The sequence below is a fragment of the Strigops habroptila genome, chromosome 4, assembly GCF_004027225.2.
Source record: "Strigops habroptila isolate Jane chromosome 4, bStrHab1.2.pri, whole genome shotgun sequence".
Taxonomy (NCBI): domain Eukaryota; kingdom Metazoa; phylum Chordata; class Aves; order Psittaciformes; family Psittacidae; genus Strigops; species Strigops habroptila.
The window spans coordinates 49,449,611-49,473,292 of NC_046358.1; the positions used below are offsets into that span (position 1 = coordinate 49,449,611).

At 39.1% G+C, this 23,682-nt stretch overlaps 1 protein-coding gene across 6 annotated transcripts in view; it reads left to right on the forward strand.

Annotated features, from left to right (window-relative positions):
- Positions 1–23,682, forward strand: part of TSPAN4 (tetraspanin 4) — a 456,092-nt gene that overhangs the window by 396,576 nt on the left and 35,834 nt on the right. For all 6 annotated transcript variants that reach the window (XM_030482719.1, XM_030482720.1, XM_030482721.1 and 3 more), the window contains one exon: positions 4,671–4,745. In XM_030482719.1, coding sequence (XP_030338579.1) covers positions 4,671–4,745 — 75 coding nt within the window. The remainder of the gene's footprint in view (positions 1–4,670; positions 4,746–23,682) is intronic.

A 23,682-nucleotide genomic window follows, 5' to 3' on the forward strand; every position in this document is an offset into this window, starting at 1 on the left:
TGTATTGGTGTGTGATGCTCAGTTATCAGGCAGAGAGGCAAGTGTCTGTAACATCTGAGAAACAGAAAATCTGTTTGTTTGGGAAGAAAATCTGTTTGTTGCTCTGTGCCTTTGTGAGCATGATGGAGACATGATGATGTACATAGGTAAAAGTTCTTGATTCTCCCACTGATACTAAGAGGCTGGATGAAGGCTACCGGAACTACTGGGTCAAAAGCCTAGTACAGCTCCAGTGGAGATGGAGATGCAAGTTAGGACCTCTGCTTCTCTAATAGATATTTCTCTCTCTGACGTCAGGAGGGAGATGGGTTAGCTATAAGGTGGGCTTGATAGCAATTGCATACTTCATTTTCTGTGCTCCTTTAATGAGAACCTGTGGGAAAGTCATGGGCTTTGTAGAGTATGAAGGTAATTGCTGAGAAATTGACCTTCTAAAGGGTTGGAAATCAGCAGTGGTAGCTAGATAGAAAGATGTCACCTTACCTCCCTTCTCATCAAAATTTCTGTGGGGTTATTTCAGATGTAATTTATGAAAAGTTGTGCAATAGGTACCTCTCAGTGAACCTCTGCTAGGTTGCATCCCACTATTTGACAAGTAGTGTGGTAAACATCTCTCTGTACAAGGTCAGATTAATCTTTTTTTATGGGGTTTTACATGAATGCTTTGCTTTGGGATTGTTTTTTTCTCCATGCATAAATCTTTATTATACCAACAGCCTTCAGCCCCAGTGAACCAAAGCAAAACTCATTTTTATTTTTCTCTGTATTTATCACCACAGCGAGAGAACTCATTTAAAAAGGAGCTGTGAGAGTTTCCAGCAGGTGGGGGGGGTGTGTGTGTGCTGTGAACCTTCAGTGAGCTGATGTTTCTCCCTTTTAAATTTGAATGGGATATGCCAGGCTGGTTCTGGCTGCAGATTGGGCATTGTTTCCATTGGGACGATACTGAGGATGGAACTGAAAGTGAATGTTTTTTGGAAGGTGCTATGGGAATAGAGGAGCAGGTTGTGCATACGTTCATGCCTGCACTTTAGTCTGGTGGATCAGAAGACATGCTGCAGCATGCAGGCTCAGCCAGCTCAGTCTGAAGCCTCAATTTTTACTTTCCCACTTGTTGGTTTGGGTTCAGGTAGGGTTCTTCTTTAGAGGGGGATGATAAATGTGCTGACCTGTAAGTGCTTCTAGCTTTTACTAGGTGGTGAATTTGAACTCACCATCTTGAGGTTGACCTCATCTAATTTACCTTTGCAATAAAAGATACAGTGTGTGTCTCTACTGTCTGCACACAATGGGATTACTAATACGTTTATTAATTACTAATACTAATTAGTAATTACTAATACAGGTGTTAGTTACCTGTGATATAACAGTGTACATTTTGCCAATGAATGCAAATAGTAAGAAAAAGAAAATGAGAGATTTTATTTAAGAACAAAAATATTATCTATGAAGAAAAAGCATAATCCTCCTTATCTAGGTTTTGAGTTTCTGAACAGTGTACATTAATTTTGGTTCACTGTATGACTTCCAAAATCTGCAGTCCATGAAACCAAATTCCCAATAGTAATAGCTTGGAGGAACCTCTGAGCCTCAGTAGGGAAAGACTTAGACATGGTATGTAACAATCACTGAGGGGACTTCTATTCTGGACTAACTAAATTTTGATTGCTTGTCTTCACAGTTTTAGCATCTTTCATAATGGCAATGTCATACCTCTTTCTCTAGTATGAACTGGAAGAAGGCAGGAGCACCATCATGGTCTGGCCAGAAGATCCACCTCCATAAACTTTTAATTACTGATTCTGGTCATGAGAAATAATAGTACGCACTTGAAAAAACACCTTTCTTTCCCCCTTGCCAGTATCCAGTCTACTCCCTGCACATTATATTCAGTTATGGGGGTCAGCGCAGGGTGCTTTCCTTTTTCTACGGCTTTTTTGCTCTTTTTTTTTTTCTGCAGCTCCAGCACAGGGTCCTCTATAGGCTACCTTCCTCTCAAAGGCGTAGCTCCTCCTTGTTATTCATGTGCACAGGCATCTCCTGCTACTGTGCAGACCTTGCCTTACTCTCTGGTGTCACCTGCCCCAATTGGCTGCCAGTAGGTCCAGTTTCTCTAAAACTGGTAGCCAGATTGTATCCTAAACCAAACTATTCCCCATCTGCTGTTAAAAATGTTCTTCCTTAGGCTCCCCTTTCTCCTGCAAAGTCATTCCCTGGCTTCATCTGTAATGCCTTCATGCTGTTGAGTGTAGAGAAGGGAGGAAAAGCTTTCTTGAGAGCACAGGAAAAACAGGCACCTGAATTTTACAGCAGTTCCTGGCCATACCCACTGTTCCAGGTCATGTCCTGTGAAGCAGGACTGGAGGACATCAGCTCTGAGGGGATGGCAGTTAAGGCATTGCAGGGATGTGTGGGCACCACAGGAGCAGCGAAGATGCTCTGTGGGATGGCTTGTGAGCTGTCTTGTCATGTGTGAGCTACAGGAAGGATATCAGTAGGCTTTTTGTGGTTGCAGCCTTTGAAGGTTTTAGCCGTTGAGCCCTCTCATCTGTACTGGATGTGTGAAATGCAGTCTTTTGAAGGCTAATAACTTTCCCACAAAAATCCACTCATAGTTGGGTAAGACAAAAGGCGCGTGCCTGGAATAGAGCCACACTTTGTTTCAGGTCCCTGCTCTGAACACCAGACTGTGAGAGGATTTCAAATTAAGCCACCAGATTTTTAACCTGGGCAGAGTAACATACTTTGCCCTGCTTCATTCTTAGAAGTAATTGAGTGCTATTTTTGAAGTTCTTCCAAATGCTTTTATCCTTTAGACTGAAACAAGCTCAGAATATATAAACATAGATAATTAAAGTTTGGTAATATTATAAGCTGATGAAATTGGGGTCTTGTGGTAGGAAATAATGCTGATCACAGTTTATAAAGGGTATGAGTCCTTCCTTTGTTCTAGGAATTGCCTAACGTAATCCAGGCTATGCCAGTGGATTTCACAGCGAGACAGAGGTGTTCGTATGCAAATTTTGGAAAAGCCATGCTTTATGGATGAGCAATAAAGTACTTCACAGCCAAATAAAATATAGCAAGGTGTTTCAGCATCTATACAGAGTGATATGCTTTGTCCTGTGTAAATTAATGTTGTGCAGCAAGCTAAAATTATAAATGTAAAAAATAAGCAAGTTGCATCGAGGCTTGTTTACAAAGCCATACAGAAGGTCAGTGTTTGATGGTAATGATATGGAAATAAGCTTGGATCAGGAGCATGAATGAGTTCTGTGATTCAAAACCAGGCAGTAATAGGATCCAGTATGAGGGTCAGGCAGATGTGAAGATACTAGTGCTGAAGATTTGAAAATAAACTTTAATTTAAGATGTGCAGGGCAAAATGCAATGAGTTCTATAGACAGTGTAATTGTACTACTGGAGAAAGGTATTTTCCTCTTTTTGACCTTTTGCCTTCCATTCAATTGCAGAAATCCATAGGTTCAAAGGTTTGGTTTTGACCTACCAGGCACTGAAGAAGCTCTGATAAGGCTTTGTAGCTGTTAAACTTTCATAGGTTTGCAGCTTTGTGGCTGAAGTTAACAAGATTGTAACTGTTTTTTTCTCTTGGGGATGGGATTTCAATAAAGTCAGTGTCGCTCAGTATTACAATTCCAGCCTTGCAGGCTGCTAAGTGTATGGAGCGTGTTATAGGGAGCGGGACCTTCGCATGAGCCTAAAAAGTTCTCTCCTTCACTCATCCTTGCAAAACTCAGTTTCATTTAATGCTCTGATAGCGTTTGCTCTAAAGTTTGTGCAACTGGTGTGTTAATGCTGCTGCAGAGCTGTGCTGCAGATCCATCTAGCATCTTAACAAAAAACAGGTTTTTCAGAAGTGTTTGGTATTGCCAGGAGTTGTCTTGTTAAAGTTGATTAGAGTTGAGAGCTTTAGAGAATCTACCTGAGATTACTGTGTTAAAAGTTTATATCCACTCCTTTGAGCTTTTGATTACTGGGGTTTAGCTGGTTCCATAGCTTATGAGGAGAAAGAGATGGACCGGCTTTGCTTTGATGTCTTCACTACAAATCAGCCTCTTTCAGTTGAAACCCATGTTGATTTGTGTAGCTACCCGAAACTGCTCACAAAGCTAACTGGTATATTAGCTTTTTGGTGTGCCTTTCACTTCTTCCGCAATTCCACTTGAAAGGAGCTATGACTATGGTTTATGGACCAGGCTACCTTCTCTTTCAATGGGAAGTCTAAGCTGTGTATTTTGCTGATATCTTGTTAATTGGAAAGATCTGATGGGGAAAAAGATAAAGAAAACCTATCCTGGGAAGAGTCCTAAAGGGTTCCTGTCTAATAGAGCACTGGCCTGCTGGGGGGACAGATCTTTGTGGGGGTTTATGCTGTTCTGCTAAAATCACTGATGTAAATGACCCATATGTATGCCCATGTACTGTTGTGTTTCCTGACTAGTCCTTTACCTGCTTTTTCAGTTGCTGCATGTTGCGTGCCTTCTGTTCTGCTGTAACACCGCAGTTTTGCATCCTGCTGCCTGTATGACTCCCACTCCCCATTCTGCATGGTCTGCTGAATGTACTTATTGTGCATCCAGAAAAAGCTGAAATAGTTGTTGATGGTTTTTGCTTTTTGTTTTATCCCCTGTCCCTTCTTCTCTTGACAGTTTTTTATCATGCTGTTAATTATATTTCTGTTGGAGCTCACTGTTGTGATTCTGTTCTTCGTCTACACTGACAAGGTAAGTCAGATTCTTGATTTTTCTTTCCCCTTCAGCAAATTTTTATGCCTCTTTTCCCTATAAATAAATCATGAAGCACTTGACTTGGTATGCACATCATGCTTCTGTCTTCCTTGAGACACCCCTCTCAGAAGGAGCTCTCTCGGAATACTAAAACAGCTTTGCAGGACTGGGCTCTCTTGCTTGCTCATGTGTACAGCTCAAGGTCACAGATATTGCCAAGTGCATCTGCCATTTAAAAAGAAAAAACAAACAAGCAAAAAACCCAACAAAACCCCCCTAACCAAATAAGAAAAAGAAAACCACAGAAAAGCAAAGCAGCCACCAAGCCTGACTGGGAGCATGTAGGAAGAGATACCCACCAGAATGAATAGGATTTTTTTTAAATATGTTTATAATGTAAGAGCCATGTTAATGTTATAGCAAAGGAGGTGTCCTTAGCACAGGCAAAGGCACACAATTCGTTATCTTTCCAAGTTGTTTCTTGCAGCACGTGTGTACTTAGATTCTAGTGGAAAGCCAAGGTAAATATATAAAAGTTTAATGAACAGAGGTTTTGTTTGTGGTTTCAAATTTTACTTAAGTTTGACCTTTGTTCCTGTGCTTTGTTTTCTGTTGTAAGGGCAAGATTGCCTCTCTGAATTATCTTTGTTTTTAATGTATTTTAAAATATCTTTTCTAAAAAAAAAAACCCCCACAAAACAAACCAAAACCAAAACCTACACAAATAAACCCAAAACAAGGGCATAATCTGCCAATTCAATTGAAATTGTCAAAGTATGTTACAACTGAAGATTAAGAGAGATTGAAAATCACAGGGAAGGTGGCAAAATTTTGCCATGAATTAAGTCACCAGGTACATGACCAATAAACAGCTGCTTCTGGAATGGGAAGACAAAATACCAAAAAAAATAAAACCCCTCAAAAAAACTACACAAGTTATCAGAGTAAAATGAATATTAGCAGTAGACCTAGTTATATTCAGTATGTTTAGCAATAACCTGGATGAAGAGTGGATAAAATGTCAGCACTGCTTTCTAGAAAGGCTCTGAATTAGTGAATGAACACTGTGAGTGATTGTCAGGTGCACTTCTGAAGGACTGAAAAGAGCTAGGTTGCCACACAGCATGTTGAGCTAGAACATGAAATTAACTTGCAAAGTAATTAAAATAGAAGGGACAATTTAAAATTACTTGTATGCATTATTGGGCTTTGAATTACCTGTAACCTCTTGGGAGAAAGATCGACCCATCATATGTGACAGCTTAATAAAGGCATCTACTTAATATGCAATGGGCCTCCAAAACCCAAATACACTTGGCTATATTTAGAAAGGGTATCAGTTAGAAAAATTACCACATCATTGTATAAATTGCCTCACTGTAAATTAAATATTGAGTTTTGGTTAAGGAAACAGAAGTGCTAGAAAGGTGGGAGAGAGCAATATGAAGAGGTATTACAGAGACTACCCTGATTCAGTTTGGGAAAGGAAAGAGATCCTTTGCTTAAGTTATCTTAAGAAGATCAATTATAGCAGTTTCAAAAATAATGACATACTAAAAACTTGTCCTGAACACAGAATACTTGAAAATATTAAAGAGTAGGTTTGAAAGGTAAATGTTTCTTATGCTCCACACCGTCATCATGTAGAATTCCCTGTTGCTGGCTGCTGTTGAGGCTGATAGTTTGATAAATGTGTGGGTATGGAGGAAAGAAAATGTTATGTCGACAAGCATTTCTCTGAGAATATTGGTCTTCACTTTTCAGAGGCGAAAAAGTGTCAGGGAGGATTCCCTCGCTCCTTCAGCCTGTTGATTTGCAGTGGTTTTTATTTGTTCTTAATAAAGAGATCAGGAATTTTAACTTTCCTCTGAGTCATGTGCTGTAGGTTGATGCAGGAGATACAGTATAGTCTGTAAGATCTAAACACTGTCTAAAGTACAAGTTCCAGTTCAAGTGCAGTTTTACTGAGTTAAGAAATAGCTGTAGTCTGTGTATTGAGGATGATCAAATTTGAGGCTGTTAATGTTTCTGTATGACGCTATATCCATGATCTTACACTGGGGAAATCAATAGTTTGTTTCCGTGTTACACTTACAGTCCTGCCAACAGAATAAATAAAACAGCAGCAACCTAAACCAAATATTTTCGTAGGGCGTGCTTAGAATTTGTGTGCTGGCTTTTCTGATGCGAAGAACAGTATTGCCATGTGTACTGGTATGGGGAAGTAGCTAACCCAGACAAGTCCACCACATTAATTCAGTTAATGGAGTTCCCTGAAAAATCAGCAAAGCAGCAGTCTACACTAACTCTTGCACATCAGAAGAAAATAACATTAATTTTGTGTGCAAAAGCAGAAAAGGACTCTGAGGATTAAGACTTGAGGGACTCCTGTATCATTCATATATATATAAAAAATCAGCAGGTTTTTTCAAGTACCTGGTAACCTTCTGTTAATTAGGAGTGTTTATACATGTAAAATTATTTCCAGGATAAAATGGGGGCCATTTGTTATTTCTGTTCCTGGCTTGAGAAGAAGTCAATAATGGATCCCCTTGCAGTTTCATTTACTTCTGGTTTGTCAAGTGGAAGGACTTTGAAGTGGATACTTCATTCCTTTGCCACAAAGTTTAATTAATACTCTTTCCATGAAGCAGGACAGTGTTATTACCCTACTTAGGTGGAGAGGCAGGAGCCAAGAGAGTTGCCTAAGACTCTGCAGGCAGCTGGGGCTGATTCTAAATTTAGAGCTCTTGGTGCTTTGGCTGATGGCGGGGGATCTGAGAGATTGAGCTGTGCTGGCATCAGGGCTGGGTATTGCAGCTGACTTAACAGTACTTTTGTAGTGAATGATGTCCATTTTGTGCCTTCTGCTGTAGAATGGTCACAGTAGCAAGCTGCTGCCTACACCACAGCGTGCAGGCATCAGCCACAGGGTGGGTATGCATCCAGGTGCATGTAGACACAACTCATGGGCTCCTGAGCTGGTAATAGGAGTAATGCACTGCTGCTTGGAGCTGCATTGTGGATCTCTTTGGCAGGGCCTGAGCTCACACCTTTTTCAGTCTTCCTCCAACTGTCCTGGCTGATTACATTGCAAAATATGAATCTCTGGAATTCTGCAGAAGTGAAATGTGGCTTGTGTGGGAATAGGATGAGGAAATACATTCCTACGGAGTGGTTGTCAGGAAAAATATATAGCACTTTTATTTTGTCCTGGCTGTTCTCAGGGCAGCAGGGTGACTGATTCATAGGCTGTCTTTAGCTCAAAATGGCACCCGAAGTACTTGGGAACTTGTATTGTTGTTTGTGCATGTTCAAATGCAAGTTTCCAAACTGTGGCTTTACATCTTTTTGAGGGCAGGAATATCAAGAGATGTCGGCATTGAACAGAGTTTGTGTGACTGTAAGAACTAAGGCAGGTTGTATCACTGAGAGCACTATTTATTCAGGCTGAACCGATGCCCCTGTTTGAAGCAGTCTAAACTCCAGTGACATTGCTAGACTCATATGAATGGTTGGTTATGTGAATGGCCACCCATCTATAGCTTGAATATTCTATTTAATGTGGTTTATTTTGATTCCATCAATACAGAGCAACATTTGACATTTTCATAAGTTGGTCATTTCTATGTGAGGCTCTATATGCATTTATGAGAGTTCCATGGAGTTCTGATAGGGTTAACCTTAATTATATTGTGATAAAGAGAAAGCAGCAGGGTTCTATGCTGTCAGAGACTAGAAACTCCTTATATTTCTCAGTACCAGATTGAACCCTGTTAGATTGTAAATTATGCTAATAAAATGCATAGTCTTGTACCAGTTCTAACTTGCATAATCCTTCTGGCTTTAGCATCTGTATTTATTTTTACTGTGATGATTCTCCTGGAGGCAGAGGAAAAAAAAAGTCCATATTTACTTTTTTGCAGCTGTAATACATTATTTTTTTCAGTAGGTTTGTTTGTTCAGATGTCTGCATTTTTTCTGATTTATGGCAGAGCTATGGAGTCACTATTTAATGCCCACAAATGGAAGAACTAAACCACCATAATGTGCTTTTTTTTCCTTTTCTTTTTGAAATGTCAAACTGAGTAACATAAGCCAGTTTAAGGAATAAAAGCACTGAAGGATCACTGACTATGATATTTGATTATGGGAGCAGTTACTACTATTGGCAACTCGAAGTTAAGACCAGAATTTTCAATAAAAATTAGGCCATTAACTCACTTGGGGTCCCTGTGACAATTACAGCCTGAATTCCATGCCTGCTTAGCTGTTTTGAAAATGGCCCAGAGAATGGTAGAGGATTGAAAAATAATGGTTACTTCTGTTTTTCATGAGATGTGTGAAAATGCTCTTGTTTTCCATGTCGCAGTAAATCGTAATGCGTTCTGCTATAGCTTTTACTGCTAGCTTATAAAAAATATGGTCTGTAGATTGATGCATTTCTCGCTTTGTTTCTCAAAACATTTTACAAATTATTGTAATTCCTGATTGATATTTTGCCTGGTTCCATACAAATTAGGCACCACAGAGAGGAATGTAGTAGGTATGGTTTCACGTATAGCTCAGTCCTCAAAACCTTTCATGTTTGGCTTTAACGACAAAGTGGAAAAACTGAATCCACCTTCTGCATTCACGAGCAGCTGCTTACAGAAATGATCTGATGCTGCTGAGCCACTTGACAATGTGAGTATGAGGTTCAGAATCAAACTGAAGAAATTATTCATACAGAAAGTTTAGTTCAAACCCACTGCAGAAACTGTTGCTCTCATTGAGCTTCTGTCCAGAAAGCTTAAAAGTTTTCAATGTTTGTCTTTGACAGAGCTTCAGCAGAGCAGGATGTCTTCTCAGATAACAAAGTGCCTCATGTTCCTAGTCAGCCTAGCACACAGGGCTGTCCAGAGTGCACACAAAGAAGGCAGAAAACAACAGGCTTTGGAAAGTCCTGCAAAACTGGCAGGGTGGTCACTCTGCACCACTCGTCAGTCAGATAGCCTGCCTTTTCTAACAGTGTTTCTTCATCAGCATTTGACTGTCCCGTTGTCATACATTTTAAAACTTATTACTGTTGAAACTTCTGGGTGGTGGTAGAAATATTTGGTCCCTGTATCCTCCTTTGCCACAGTGAACACACCTGTTCCTGCTGCTGTGCAAGGCTGGGAGAATTTCAGAACATTATCTGTGTGAGTAGTGTCTGTGTTTGTTGGCATGCAGGAGGCTCTCAAGAGGACAGGGCTATTTTTAACTCTGTGGTATTTCTGTGGGGATGTGCTGCATTAATATGCTTCAGCGCGTGCAAGTCCTGGTATGTGTATGCAGTGGTTTCTGAGCAGCCTGTGTGTTAATGCTTTATTTTTCAGTTAGACTTCCATTTGTTTTGTTTTTAAGAGAGCTCTCCACACATTGAGCTGTTCCTGGCATGTAGTATCTCTCTGGCAGTGTTCTTGAGTTGAGTTTTGTGTAAGTGCTGACATTGCTAAAAGCTATTTCTCAGATAAACAGGAGTAGCATTGCATGGAAGTGTGAAAGTACTTAGATGGTCTCCTGGATTGCAGTGCGCTGCCATTATTGTGTTGTGAGGCTGATGCGTTAGCCCTGGTCAAGTATTCTATTTCTCTAATGCAAAATAATGTTATATAAATGGTGATATAGAATTAGAAAAGCCAGAAGTGTCTCTGTGGTTTATTTTACTTGGTAATAAGCTTAATTTTAACTAGTTTATTAGCATTTCAGTACTGGTGTCACACAATAGGGAGTTGCAGAAATTTCATCAAAAGAATTTTAATTATAACCAATGCGTTGTGGCTTCTTTGCAGCAAAGTATTCAGGCATAGGTTTAAATTTGTCTCTGTTCAGCAGCTAACTTAAGCTTAAATCCATGTCACTGACTTAATCATACACTGAAGTCTTGTCAAAGTTGATATGCATCTTTTGTGTCTTTTCCTTAAAGGAAGGGGCAATGCTAATGACTGAAAAATTCTGGAGATGGTAAAGATCCATCACATCTTTCACTCCATAGGGAATTCAGTGAAAAATAATGAATGTTTGCTTTACAGCATTATTGGTTATCTTTCTGTATTTGTTTTGAACAGCTTTCTGTTTAGTATCCTGAAGTCCAACACATCATTTTGACCTTTTTTTAGGCAGGGGGAGGTAAGGGATATGGAATTTATTTGCCAGTGCAGCTGAAAAAAGCACACACACCAAAGGAAATCCCAATAGCTTCATTAATTCATTTGTCACAAGAGGATTTCATTGAAAGTGCACCTCCAAAATGCTGTTAAAAGGCTTGTTAAAGGATAGCACAGTATTGATGAAAAGAATTAAGTGCATGCTCAGAAATAGGTGTTATTTAGGAATGGTAACTGCAGATAAAATGCATTAGGGATCCCCCCTGAGAACTCTTGGTCAGTGGTTGATCAAGACCTAATTGATTCCTTGAATAAAGTGTTAGCAGGGGAATGGGCGTGGGAAAGGAAAATCAAACTTTGCTAAATTAAGCTGCATGCCTAACACAAATACTCTTACTGAAGATCAGATGATGCAGTAGCCTCTCAGATCTTCATGCTGCGTATCTTCCTATTTTGGCTGAGTTCAGAAATGAAGATGAATGTGTCTCATCCTAGCCAGTATGGTTTGGTTTTCTTTTTTTTTTTCCTCATATTGTCCTGCTGCACAGTTTGGAATAGTGCCTTTTCTCAGGAGAAATACTGTTCTGACCTCTAACCTGGCTGACTGGGAGATCAATTCATCTATGCAGATCTGCGAATTAACACAGCTGCTGCTGCCATTATGCCTGTCTTAAAGCCAGCCAGATGTGTCTCTTATTACTTGACATCACTAAATTTCATCGGAGTGTCTTCTGATACATGTTTGGCAATGTATCAGCTAGCCTACAAAAGAAAGAGATGTATCTGGGCTTCCTTCTTGCTGGTTTGTAATCCCTAATTAACAGATTAACTCACAATCTCGGGAGCATGTTAGACTGTATCTTTGTTGTGGGAGCATTTTTACGATGAGATTATTTGTTTCCTATGCTCATGTCTCAAATTTCTGCTTTTGTAGTAGGCGAAATATGTGTGGTGCAGGTCTTCAGCCAGCTTCTCTGAAGGAGCACTCTAGAATACACTAATGGTGGTTATTAAATACATTGCACAACTGCATGCTTTTTGTCCAGGTGTCTTAGAGCATGTTACAAGTGGTGAGTAAGTAGTTCAGCTCTGCTTTTGCTGAGTGAGAGAAGTGATGTTGCACTGAAGGTGCAATGTCTCCTGGTAAATACTTAGTGCTCTCATGTCTGAATGAGTGTAAGGACCTTACTATTCCAGAGGACAAGTTTTTACATGACTCACCTGTGATCAAATGAGAAGTTATTTCAACATCTGGGTGGATCAGAAGCTGAATGAATGTTGGTGTTCATTGCTGATAGAACTCAAGTGACTGGCACTGCTTTACATACATCTGCTCAACAGCAGTTTCAGCTGGTGACTGATCCCCAGTTTTGTATCTCTTTTAACTAACTGCTGGTACACTTTTTATACAATTTTATTTGAAAAAGGAAAGAATAGCAGAAAGAGAAAAGAATGTTTCAGAAAGTTGATAAGATAAATAAGGGAGCTTTAGACATTTAAATACAAGCAACACCAAATGCAGAGGAATGACTGAGGTAATATATTGAAACAGATAGCACATTTTTTATTCATGCTACAAACATTTTTGATGTGTCACAATGTATTTCAGACAACATTAGAAAATGGCAGTAAACTAAATGTTTAACATTTCTTACATATACAAAAAGAGAAAGGAAAATTACTTTTTGTGTTATCAGACTACAAGCAGGCCAGTAACATACAGTCCTTGTCTTGGATTTGTCAGATGCAGCTGAAGAATAATGTGGTGGGTAGACCACTTTATTAAGTATAATTTGCAGCTGGAGTTCTTTCAACTTCTTCCTTTTGTTTAACTCAGCAACAGTATACACAGAATGACTCCTAGTTGAAATGAGAAAAGACAGATATGTTGATCAGCAGCTCTAAACCATTCCTAGAGCTAGGTTCTCTTAGGGTGGGGTGTGTTGACTCAAAGGCCACAAATGTTGAGGTGCTTTTATTACCGAAACTCCATAGTATGTATAAGGCATCTGCTGTATAGCATAGCTTCTCACTGGAAATATTGCTGCACTGCAGAACAGTGTTGTCTTTGCAGCTGGTAATTCTGGGTTGAATCCTTGCTGTGAAGTTCAGGTGTAGGAAGGAGGTGCAAGTGTTCTAGACACAAATATTTTTTGGAATATATTCCCAAACTTAAAAAACCAACATAATCAGTGGCAAATACCAGTCAATGGTAATCTATATCTGCTTGCTATTTTACTGTCCGTGCCAGCAACCAGGTATAAATAACAATCTCTAATATGGACTAATTATCTTAATTATTTGGGATCTTGAGCTGAATCTTTTTACAAATGAGCACCAAAATCAGTGATTGACTTGACAATAGGAAATGACTGAGCTGGAAGAGGGAAGGAGATTTTGTGTAAATGGATATATCTTAATAGGAAGCAGAGAGAGAACTTTATGTTACAATTTCTGAGTGCACACATTTCCTACTTGATGCTTTCAGTGCCTCTGATAATTTGGATGATGGTAGTATAACACAGTTTTGCTACGGTGTCCTGGCATTAGCAGTGAATGAGGCATGTACAAAATTTGTTTTAACCTTATGGCACAATCTTAATTCACTTTGTTGTACTGCAGTTATTCTGTGTACCGTCTCTATGCCATTAAATTGTGGGCAAGGCATCCTTAAGAACAGGGAATTCTTGTATAGGTTCAGTTCTTTCTTGTTGAAACCCATTAATCTACTTGCACTCCCCTTCCTGCTAATTGTCTTTGACACAATTTCTTTATTAGTTTTTTCTGTAATAAGTATTGAATTATTATACAACCATATATGGTTTTATTTCCTTGTTTGCTCCATATCGCACTTAACTTCTGTAAGCCAACAATGCTGTTGCTCTGCCAGACGTTTTTGCCATCTGCCCCTTACCACTCTGAACCACAGGAAAGTAGAACAATACATGTCATCATCTTCAACTGTGCTGATGTTGCCTCCATTGACAAAGTCCTAACCTCAGCATTTAAGAAACCTTTTCAGAGGTCACCTTGAAGGGGATATTGAAGTGCAAACTGAGTTGCATGCAAAAAATTGGTAAATTGTAAAAAATGTAAATGAAGCAAAATTGAAAAGGTTCAGAAGATCATTTGAAGGTATTTAAACCAACTAAAAAGTCTTTCTCTAGAGAATAATGGAAGTGGAAAATCACAAAGCACGTAAGAGAAAAAGACTTTGATTCTAAATCAGATGTTTGTTAGATTTATCACACAAGACATTTAGTTATTCTTTTGAAAATCCAGGACCAAAGAAGTTCAAATAAGGTTTGAATCAATCAAAACTGTGGAACGTATCTTTGAAAGCTGTGAAGTGAATCAACATTACTCTCTATACAACACACGCACAAGAAAACATCCTGCAGATTTCTTTCAGGTCCACCTTTTTTTCAATGAATAGGGGGTGCATTGTAGTTGGCAGAAAAGTAGCTGAATGTATTCAAACAAAGAGAAGCAATGTGTTTTTTTCCAAAGTCAGGTAGCTTGGGGAAAAAAAAAAAGAAAAAAAAAAAGAATTTTATTTTCTTTTGGGGACTATGAAGAAAGCAGGAGGGGAATGTGTTGCATATCTTGAAGTGTGTTGAGATTGGACTACTATTGAAGTAAATGTCAGTGGAATGCCCTTGCGGCTACTACCACCGCTGGTGGCCATGCAGTGGCCAGGTGTGGCTTCCCATAGCTGGATTTTCTCAATGGAAACCTAGTTCATGCTGGTTTTGGCACTGATTCATGTACAAATGGCAGGGACAGCCCTTTCATAATGCCTGTTGTTAACACAGGAGAGCAATGAGCAGTGAGGATTGCTTTTCTGATTGTCTATCATAATTTCTCTCTCTTTCAACTCTATTCATGTAAGTGTCAGTTTTCATGTAAGAGAGTCACTGAGAGACAATTAGATGAGTAAGACTAGGGCACTGGAATGGTTCTCTGCTGCTGGATATCACAGTTTTGCCATATCCATTTTGAGCCTTTTAGGGGTTTGATTACATGACACAATATCAGGTGTCAGCAGAGAATGAATACATAAGTTACTACTTTCTGTATGATAAAATCCTGTCCCTGGTGAAGGCTGTGCGTTGTCTTCCATGGAGCCAAGCTATTATCCTTAATTTCAGGATATTTGAAATGTCCTTCCCACTTACCTACATGATGATCCAAATAATGTTTGCTTGAGTGTGTGAGATGGTGTATTCCAGTGCTATAGGAGATTCCACTGCCTGGTAAGTAAATCCATCCTTCGTAAATCCATTCTGACTGCTCCCAATGATTTTGTCCTCTATGTGTTTGGAAATGGTTTTCAGGATTAGTTGCTCCATCACCTTCCCAGGGATTGAGGTGAGAATGACAGGTCTGTAGTTCCTGGATCTTCCTTATTGCCCATGTTGAAGACAGGAGTGGTATTTGCTCTTTTCCAGTGTTCGAGATCTTCTCACCATCCTCTGGTTTGCTTGAGAGTGTGAGATGGTGTATTCCAGTGCTATAGGAGATTCCACTGCATGGCAAGTAAATCCTCTGGTGGGACAGAGGGTCTTCTCTTGTCTTGTATGGTATTGCCATTTTTTGTCCACTACTTCCAACCACTGTGCTAGCAGAAAACCAGACCAAGAGCTGACTCTATATATTCTAGAGCAGACAAAATATGTATCTTTTACAGTCCCATTTCAGCTTTTTTTTTCTTCTTCTGGGTACGAATTTTGGGTATCTGTTGCAGCTAGTCACCAGTTTTCACAAAAATTATGGAAATTGAGTGTATCTGGAGTCTGTTTGTCTACCAATCATTTGACTTCTATTTTTTTTTTTTTTTTTTTCGCTTTATGACTATTTAAAGACATATTCTGGCAAAAACTTTCCAATGACAAAATGCTCCCACTGGTGCATGGCATAGGTTTGCAGTGATTTAACAAGAGGAGAATATTTGAGTTAAAGGCGATATATGAGTTAAAGCTTCCTGTCAGTGATAATTACTGGAATGAATGCTTTTCCAATTAGCCTTTCACTGTCATTTATTTGAAATTACTTTTTTTGAATACTTACTCTGAATTCCTGGAATGTGTTTGATATCAAACTGCTAAGGGGGTAGCAGGGAGAGACTTCATTATACATTGAGGGGCTGGGCTTCTTGAGGATTTAATGTCCGTTTTCCACATGTTCATTTATTAGATTTTGTGACTAGGTATGGTTGGTTTTTTGTATTCATCTCATAGGATCAGCTAATGCTATGTATGGTAAAATGGAGAACGTAGGGGTTTCTTCCACATCTTTGGTGAAGCCATGCAGAGTCCATAAGAGTCAGATTCCGGATTCCTTGGGCTTCTCGCTCCTGATGCAGGGGTACCTGCTAGCATGCTCCTTAGACACCATGGATTCATGGTATGAATCACATCCTGTTTGTGATCCCTGCTATGTGCTGTTTTGCAGAAAATTGCTAAACAGGTTTAGAGATGGACAAATGAACCCCTTCCACCTTTCCACATGCCTTTATGAAACACTTTTGTTGCAAATGAGCAACATGATATTTTAAATCACTGTTTCACAGACTGTGTGTTTATTTCTAGTCTCAGTAGGATGCCGTGCAGAGTTACAGCCTGTACGGGTCACTCCGTAAGTCCTTATTTATTCCACAGCTTTTATACTTAGAGGTGGTACATCTCATTAATTTCCCTTCCCCCTCCCCCTTTTTTAATAGCATATTAAATTTGAGGATTCCAATATCATTCTTTCTCAAGATCTATCTATGTGATCCTTTCTAGACGAGGTTAGTTTATTAGAGAAGGGTTAAGGAGTCTGCTCTATAGAGATTTCTATGAAAATTGGCATGTTGGGGACTGAAACGAAGCTGCTGAGGGTGTAAAATGCACTACTGGAAGTGTGTTTCCTCAGTCACACAATTATTCTCTTTCTTCTTAAAGACTGTTTACCTCATTCAGCTTAACGTCATGACTCCACAATTTAAATAGCGTGAATTAACAGGATCAAGTTTCTGGTTTCTGAAAGCTTGTAATTGCCTGATTACTCTAACCTTCCAAGAGAAGAGGACATTGAGATGTCACTGTGTCAATTCTGGCTTGCCAATCACTTCACCTTCTATCCTTGAAACAATTATCCAGTGGGAATTTTAGCTTGCACGCAGACAACTTGTGTTCTGATTGAACAGAGTTAAGTGAAGTTGGGAAGAATTTGACACTTGTTACAGAGGTTGTTCTTATGCAACTTCTAAGTGCTCTTTTAAGTGGTGGAATCTGATAAAGAAAAAAATTAATGATAAAAGAAAAGGAGATTTAACAGACAGTTAACTACATCCTGCGTAATAAAAATGAGGTTTTAAGCCGAGAGGGATTTGGATATCTCTCCCTTGTTGACCCAGTTTGAGATAATTTAGAGAGGCTTGAATTTTGACACTTGACAAGAATTAGACCTTCCAGGATCTGAAGTGGGGTGCTCTGAACCCCCTCTCGTGTCTGAAAGTCATCTCTGAGATAAAGTGACACTGAACAGTAGTGCAGTGGTGACACGTGGTTCAGTGCCTACCACAGCAACTCTGATTACAAGGGAAGAATTCCTTGCGTACGAATGAATCTTAACATTCCCTTTTTTGTGTCCTGTGACCACAGTGCTGAGCCTCTCATATTCTCTTTGGAATATGGTGGTGCATGGATGGTAAAGATGCATTCGTATTAATAAGCATATAGGTTTGATAGGTTAATATTTGTATCAGTAAGCATATAAACTTCCTTTGGTTCATCAGGAACTAGCAGCTCACCTGGTCCTCCATGTCAGGCTGAAACAGAAGAATAAATTAGACAAGTCTTTTGTCTGAGTAGATTTTTATGAAAGCGAGTGGGGAATGAAAGACGAATTGCATTTTATAAAGTAGGAAATTAAATTGTCCTTCCACCCTCTATCTCAAGAATCCAGAAAAAGTCAGGAAATGTTCCTTGCTTTCTGAATGTACCAAGATCCCTCCCCATGTCTGGGCTGTCTCAGAATGCTCAATAAAGGCTTTAGGATTAGAGAATGGTGGCTGGGTGTGTCTTTTCCTGCATATAAAGCTATTTCTTGTAAGAAGTATTTACGGCACCTGAAAGTGGATTGGTTGATTTGCAACAAGGGAAAAAACGCCTAGATTGATCGTGCAGTGCTCTGCTGCTTCACCTCACCAACAGGGTCTTCCCTTATGGTTCTTATCAGGGATGAGTTCCTGTTTCTAACCTCCACAGTCAGCAACTCTGGGCAGCAGGATTAGGAAGGGGGAAAGCAAAGGTTTTAGGCTACTGCTTTTTTCTCGGGGAGCACAGGCTGCTTCACCTTCCCACATCATGCCTGCATTGAAGATTGGTGTTGCAGATGAAGGAACGGAGCGAGGGACTATACTCTTTGCCAGAGATTAATATGAAACTGATTGGTCCCCAAGCTGTGGGTAATGTTTATTAGTAAACATTATGCCAATCATGGCAGAAATGGCTGTTCAGGATTCTCTTGGCAGCATTTGTTCTCTGCTGTCCTTCTATTGTAAGGAATGTGGTCCGACAGCACAAGTAATTTAATGCAATTAAAAGCTAGCCCCCAGTGAAAGGAGTGATGAGGGAGATTCTTTACTTATTCCCCATTAGTCCTGAGCAGGCTTGCTCATGAATCCTGTAACCTTGGCAGCAAGAGAACCTCCTTTTGCCTTGCTATCTGCAAGGAAATGAATTACACAAGCATAGAAATTCATGAACACTGAATACTGCAATTAATTTTGTTAAAGCCTCTTTATATATTTAGTTTCGGAAGAGGAAGGAAGGAGAAGCTTATCGCTAGCTATGAGTCTGAAGCCACAAATCTTGCACAGCTTTCAGTTTAAGATAAAAATGAATCTATAAGGAATTCAAAAATCCTTTGTTTATTTTATATATTGTAAGAATGCGAAATGATGAAGGCAGTAATATAAAGTAGTGTTAACATCACAATCCCCGCATTGAATTCATTAATATGGAGAAAACACATTAATAGCTTTTTTTATTGCTAGTCTGAAAACTTTATAATGGCATTTATTGCAACGGAACTGAAATGTGAATGGCAGAACTTCATAAATCTCAGCTCGTATGTGGTGGCTTAAACAGTGTCTGAAAATATTAGTGGGTTTGGGTTTTTTTCCCTTGGGTTTTTTTTGTTTTTTTTTAAAAAAAGCCTGGACTTTGAACCTTGCCGGTTTTTCCCATTTAATCTTGCATTTGCACGTATTAAGGAGGTAATCATATTGCAAAGAAGTTGGATGTAAAGCTGGATGTATTGGATGTGCAAATTTTCTCTCCTTATGGCCAATACGGATGCATGTAAATGTTTCATCAGCACACCCATTAAGTTCCCAGTGGTAAATTTAGCCACAAACATTCAAGAGATGCTTACTTTGCATTTCATTTAGATCTGAAAAACAGACATAGCAGCTTGCTTTAAAATGCATTACAGTCAGCTTATTTAATATTCTTATTCTCATATATTCTTATTCATTATGTATGTATAAAAAATAAATTAAGAAGTCACAGCAATATCCACACAGCTCAAAGTGATGAGGGTAGTTGTCCTAAAATAGGTAAAATCTGGCTTACCGACCAGCCAGTCATTTCATGAACTCCGTTTGAGTGAACTTAGAAATAACCTCACTGAAGTCAGAGCTTCTCCCAGACAGAGCAATCCCTTTATCGTCTCTCTTTAAGTTGCACCATGCTTTCGAATTTTTCATGCTGCTGCATAGTGCTAGCACTGTACGGAGTTGTGGTTCTTTTTTATCCTTTTTCTCTTTCTCGTGGGCAGTATCAATCAACTTGCAAATTACAGCATGCTCACATCTGATTGCAGTGGAGGTTTCTTTACCAAGTACTTACAGACTTTGCAGTGTTAACTCTTGCTGTGGCACAGCCTCACTCTGCCTTTAGGTAAGAAGATGTGGGACTTCTGCTTGTGCATCACCCACCTTTCCATGACAGCAGTGCTTTGCACCGCCTGCGGAGTTGTATTTTGTTAGGGAGTTGCACTGAAAATATTTAATATGTGAAATATATTTTTTATCACATTTGTTAAAAATGGCTGGGCAGAAATCATAATTGCTGGACAAGGAAAATGATGGTATGATAAATAAAGTACAGTAAATAAAACTGTTATCTGGAACATAGAAAGATATATTCCTGAATGTCTGACAAGTTGAACTGAAGAGAGATGGCTACAAAGCATGAAGGGCATTTTTCTTGGTAGGATCAGATATGTGTAGGCTTCTGTATATATAATGAGACCTTGAGAAGTATACTTAATGCTGTTTGTTGGAAAACTATCTACTTGGTAAAGTTTGGATTATCTGCTGAATCCTTAAATATCAATCAAAATACAATCATCTTTCTACTGTTTCAACATGTCCTCAGCCAGGATCACGGGATTCAGCATGATGAAGGATTAAATTGATAATATCTGCACTTCTTTGTATTTTACTTGCTTTGTCATGCTTTTGTTTATTCCCTTTCAGAGGATGAAGTTTTACTGCACTCCATCCTTACAATATTTCTGTAAATAAGAGGAAAACAGAAAACTTATTATTTACACTTGGGTTTGAGTTTAGCTTGTATCTTCTTACCCAAGTTTTAGAAGATAATTTTAACTCCAAAACTCTTCTTAAATTGTGCATTAGGGAGTAGTGGGGGAAAGACAAACTATTTTTTTTCCCCTCTCTGTGTTTTTTTTTTTTCCACTGGCAAAATGGTCTCTTGTGGCAGAAGGGAGCACATTTTTCTACCCTCATCCCTTCTTATCTCGTGTCATCACAAGTCACACTCTATTAGAGTACTAATGTTTCTATCAATAAGTGATGAATTTGCCAATGGTGATTTAAGTTTAAAATTACTTGTGAAAATGTAATGAAGCCTGCAAATAATGAATTAGATTTTAAAGAAATTATCTCTGACAGTTAAAAGCTACAGGGCTAAAGTAATTTCAAGGGTGGAATTTTTTACCCTCTATAAATTATGCATCAGGTCAAAACAGAGGTGGTTCTGTAGGAATTACTTTTTAAAGCAAATCACAATTTGTCTCTTGCTGCAGTAGCATTCTCTTACTGGTGTGTAGCAGGGTGGGTAACGTGCTCCTGCAAAATAAAAATTATCTCTGCTGCAACGAGGTGTTGTGAGCACCAGCCTGCTTCTGATTATATTTTCCATTGGTTTGAATGACAGTTTCTAATCCCGCTTCCCAATCTTCTGCCCTTGTTACCAGACTGCTTGTCTACTATGGACAAAAACGACACCCTGAGGCTCTTAGCCTTTGTATTTCTAAACAGGGTTATATTTTTATAACTCAAACTGTTCTTTGCAGGTTTAAACTGTCCCATTTGGCAACCACTTTGCCTGTGTAGGAGCAGATGCCTAATGCTGGTCTGCAGTTTCACAAGGAAGAGAATCCCTTTACTCAAAAGTGCACATGGGGAATTTGCTGTTGCTTGGAGCATATTCATTTAGTTAATTAGATTTGTGAAAGATAATGAGAAGTTTCCTGTCCTAAATTCAGAATATTTAATGCAATTTGGAAATGGTTGTAAGTCTGTTTAAAATAATCAAAAGAACCATAGCAGTCCTATTGATTCTCTCCTGTCTTTCTTTTCCCCCAGATCCAAGGAGATAAGACTAGTCCAAACTATTTCACCATCTCCCCCCTTCAAGGAAAAAAAAGGGGGAATGGGAGCAGGGAGTTCTTCTAATGCTTTAATAATTGATCCTATAGACTTTATTTAGATTTGGTGATTTTCTCTGAGCTGCATGGTAACAAAGTGGTATCAGCATGTTTCTGGATGCTGTCAGTCTCCCATTTGGTTGTGGGAGTGACAATTTTTCAGACTGAAACTAAAAAGCTTTCTAAGAAACAAGCAGGAGTGATATGCATTGTTTAGATGTGGCATAAATAGATAATATAAATTCTTCTCCTCTCTGTTAATTTTGTTTGAATTGTCCCTCCAAATGAACCCTTTTTTCATCAGACTTTTGGTGCATCTTTTTCATTATTAACATTTATATTGGTGGTTTCAGAAATTGTGGGGTTTTTAAGTCATCACATAGTTTTGATGAAACAGTCATCCACTGAATACCCAGCTTTTGCAGTTTCCCACTATTTTTGTTAAATTATTTACTTTTGTTTTTCCTTCTGTCTGCATAAGCTTTCTTGGTGGGAGGAAATTCAGCTCTGGCTGGTTATCTAAGTATTTCTGTTGTCCTGTTTATGTTGTAGAAAGAGCTGAGTGCAATGTGATTAGTCATTGAAACTTGTTTCAGTCCCCTCAGTTAAGGATGCCAGGACTCATTTATTCCATGTATGCAGGGTGTAATTTTTCATCTGCAAAGCTGCTTTATGAAAAAACACGTTATGCAAAACCTAAATATCCATTGCTTTTGATTTGCATGGTTTCAGCTGTTTCCAGGATTAGATTGTCTGTGGCACATTTATCTGTCAACAAATTGTTTGTTTACATGATGAGACATTCCCTTTTGCAAGATGTGTACTGTTCTTCATAGCTCGGCCTCCAGCTTACTGCACTTGTGATTCTTGGCTGAATGTGTGTCTTACAACCTTCTGTGTGGATTTGTCTGTAAGTTCAGTCGTTACCACTAATGTGAGGTTAGCAAAGAAATCATTACTTTTTGGTGAAGTCTGTTCACAGGGATGTGACCTTTGCAGTTTCAAAACAACTGGAATCCAGTCCTAGGTTCAAGACTTTCTGTAGCGCTGTTATGGTCCTGATTATTTTAATTGTGCAGATCTCTTAGTGGTGCTGACGAGCCTTGTCTGTGTTGACAGCAGAGAGCACTGTCACATCTCTGCTTCACCTGGAGCATTTTGCACCTGCTTATTTGCATGTTGTGTTCACATAGCCAGTTTCTCAAAGCCTTTCATCCTTCCAGTACACTCTGACTCCTATGGTATTTATGCTCCAGATTCTGTTCCACTGATTTCTGAGTTTTTCCTTCTGTCAGAGGTGTTGCCACCTTGCTCTTTTGACACAGTTTGAGAGTTTTTTGTTGCTAATGTGCTGCAGTGCTTCCAGTGGCACTGACTGTGTTTCACCCTTGTTAGCTATCTTGGTGACTTCCAAATCTTCCAAAATCTGGAGATATGGACTCTGACCACTGACCTGAGTAGCATTCAGAAAAGTATTTCATTTATTTATGTCTCAAAGCAATACTAGGTTGGATGGGATCTTCTGAAATTACATAGTCAACACATTTTCTGCTTTAATTAGAAAGGTAAGTGGAGCCATGGGCTTTTCTTTTTGCTGCATTTGTCTTCACACATGTGATGGCAAAAATTTCAGCAACGTTATGTCAAGAGGTTTAGTAGTAGGGGAAAAGTGATGCTGTAACTTTCTGTTCTGTTTTGGAAAAGATACCACAGATAAAGAGATTCCAATAATTTTTTTACTATTGCATTTTCCCGGCAGTCAAACCCAAGAAAGGTGAAAGTTGGCATGGCAAAGACTTCCCCAACTGTTGTCAGATGGTGTTGCATAGCGTCCTGGTTTCAGCTGGGATAGGATTAATTTTCTTCTTAGTAGCTGGCACAGTGCTGTGTTTGGATTTAGTCTGACAATAATGTTGATAACACAGGGATGTTTTAGTTGTTGCTAAGTAGTGTCTACCCTAAGTCAAGGACTTAGTTTACCATGCTTTACCAGTGAGGAGGGGTACACGAAGCTGGGAGGGAGCAGAGACAGGACAGCTGACCTGAACTAGCCAAAGGGATATTCCATACCACAG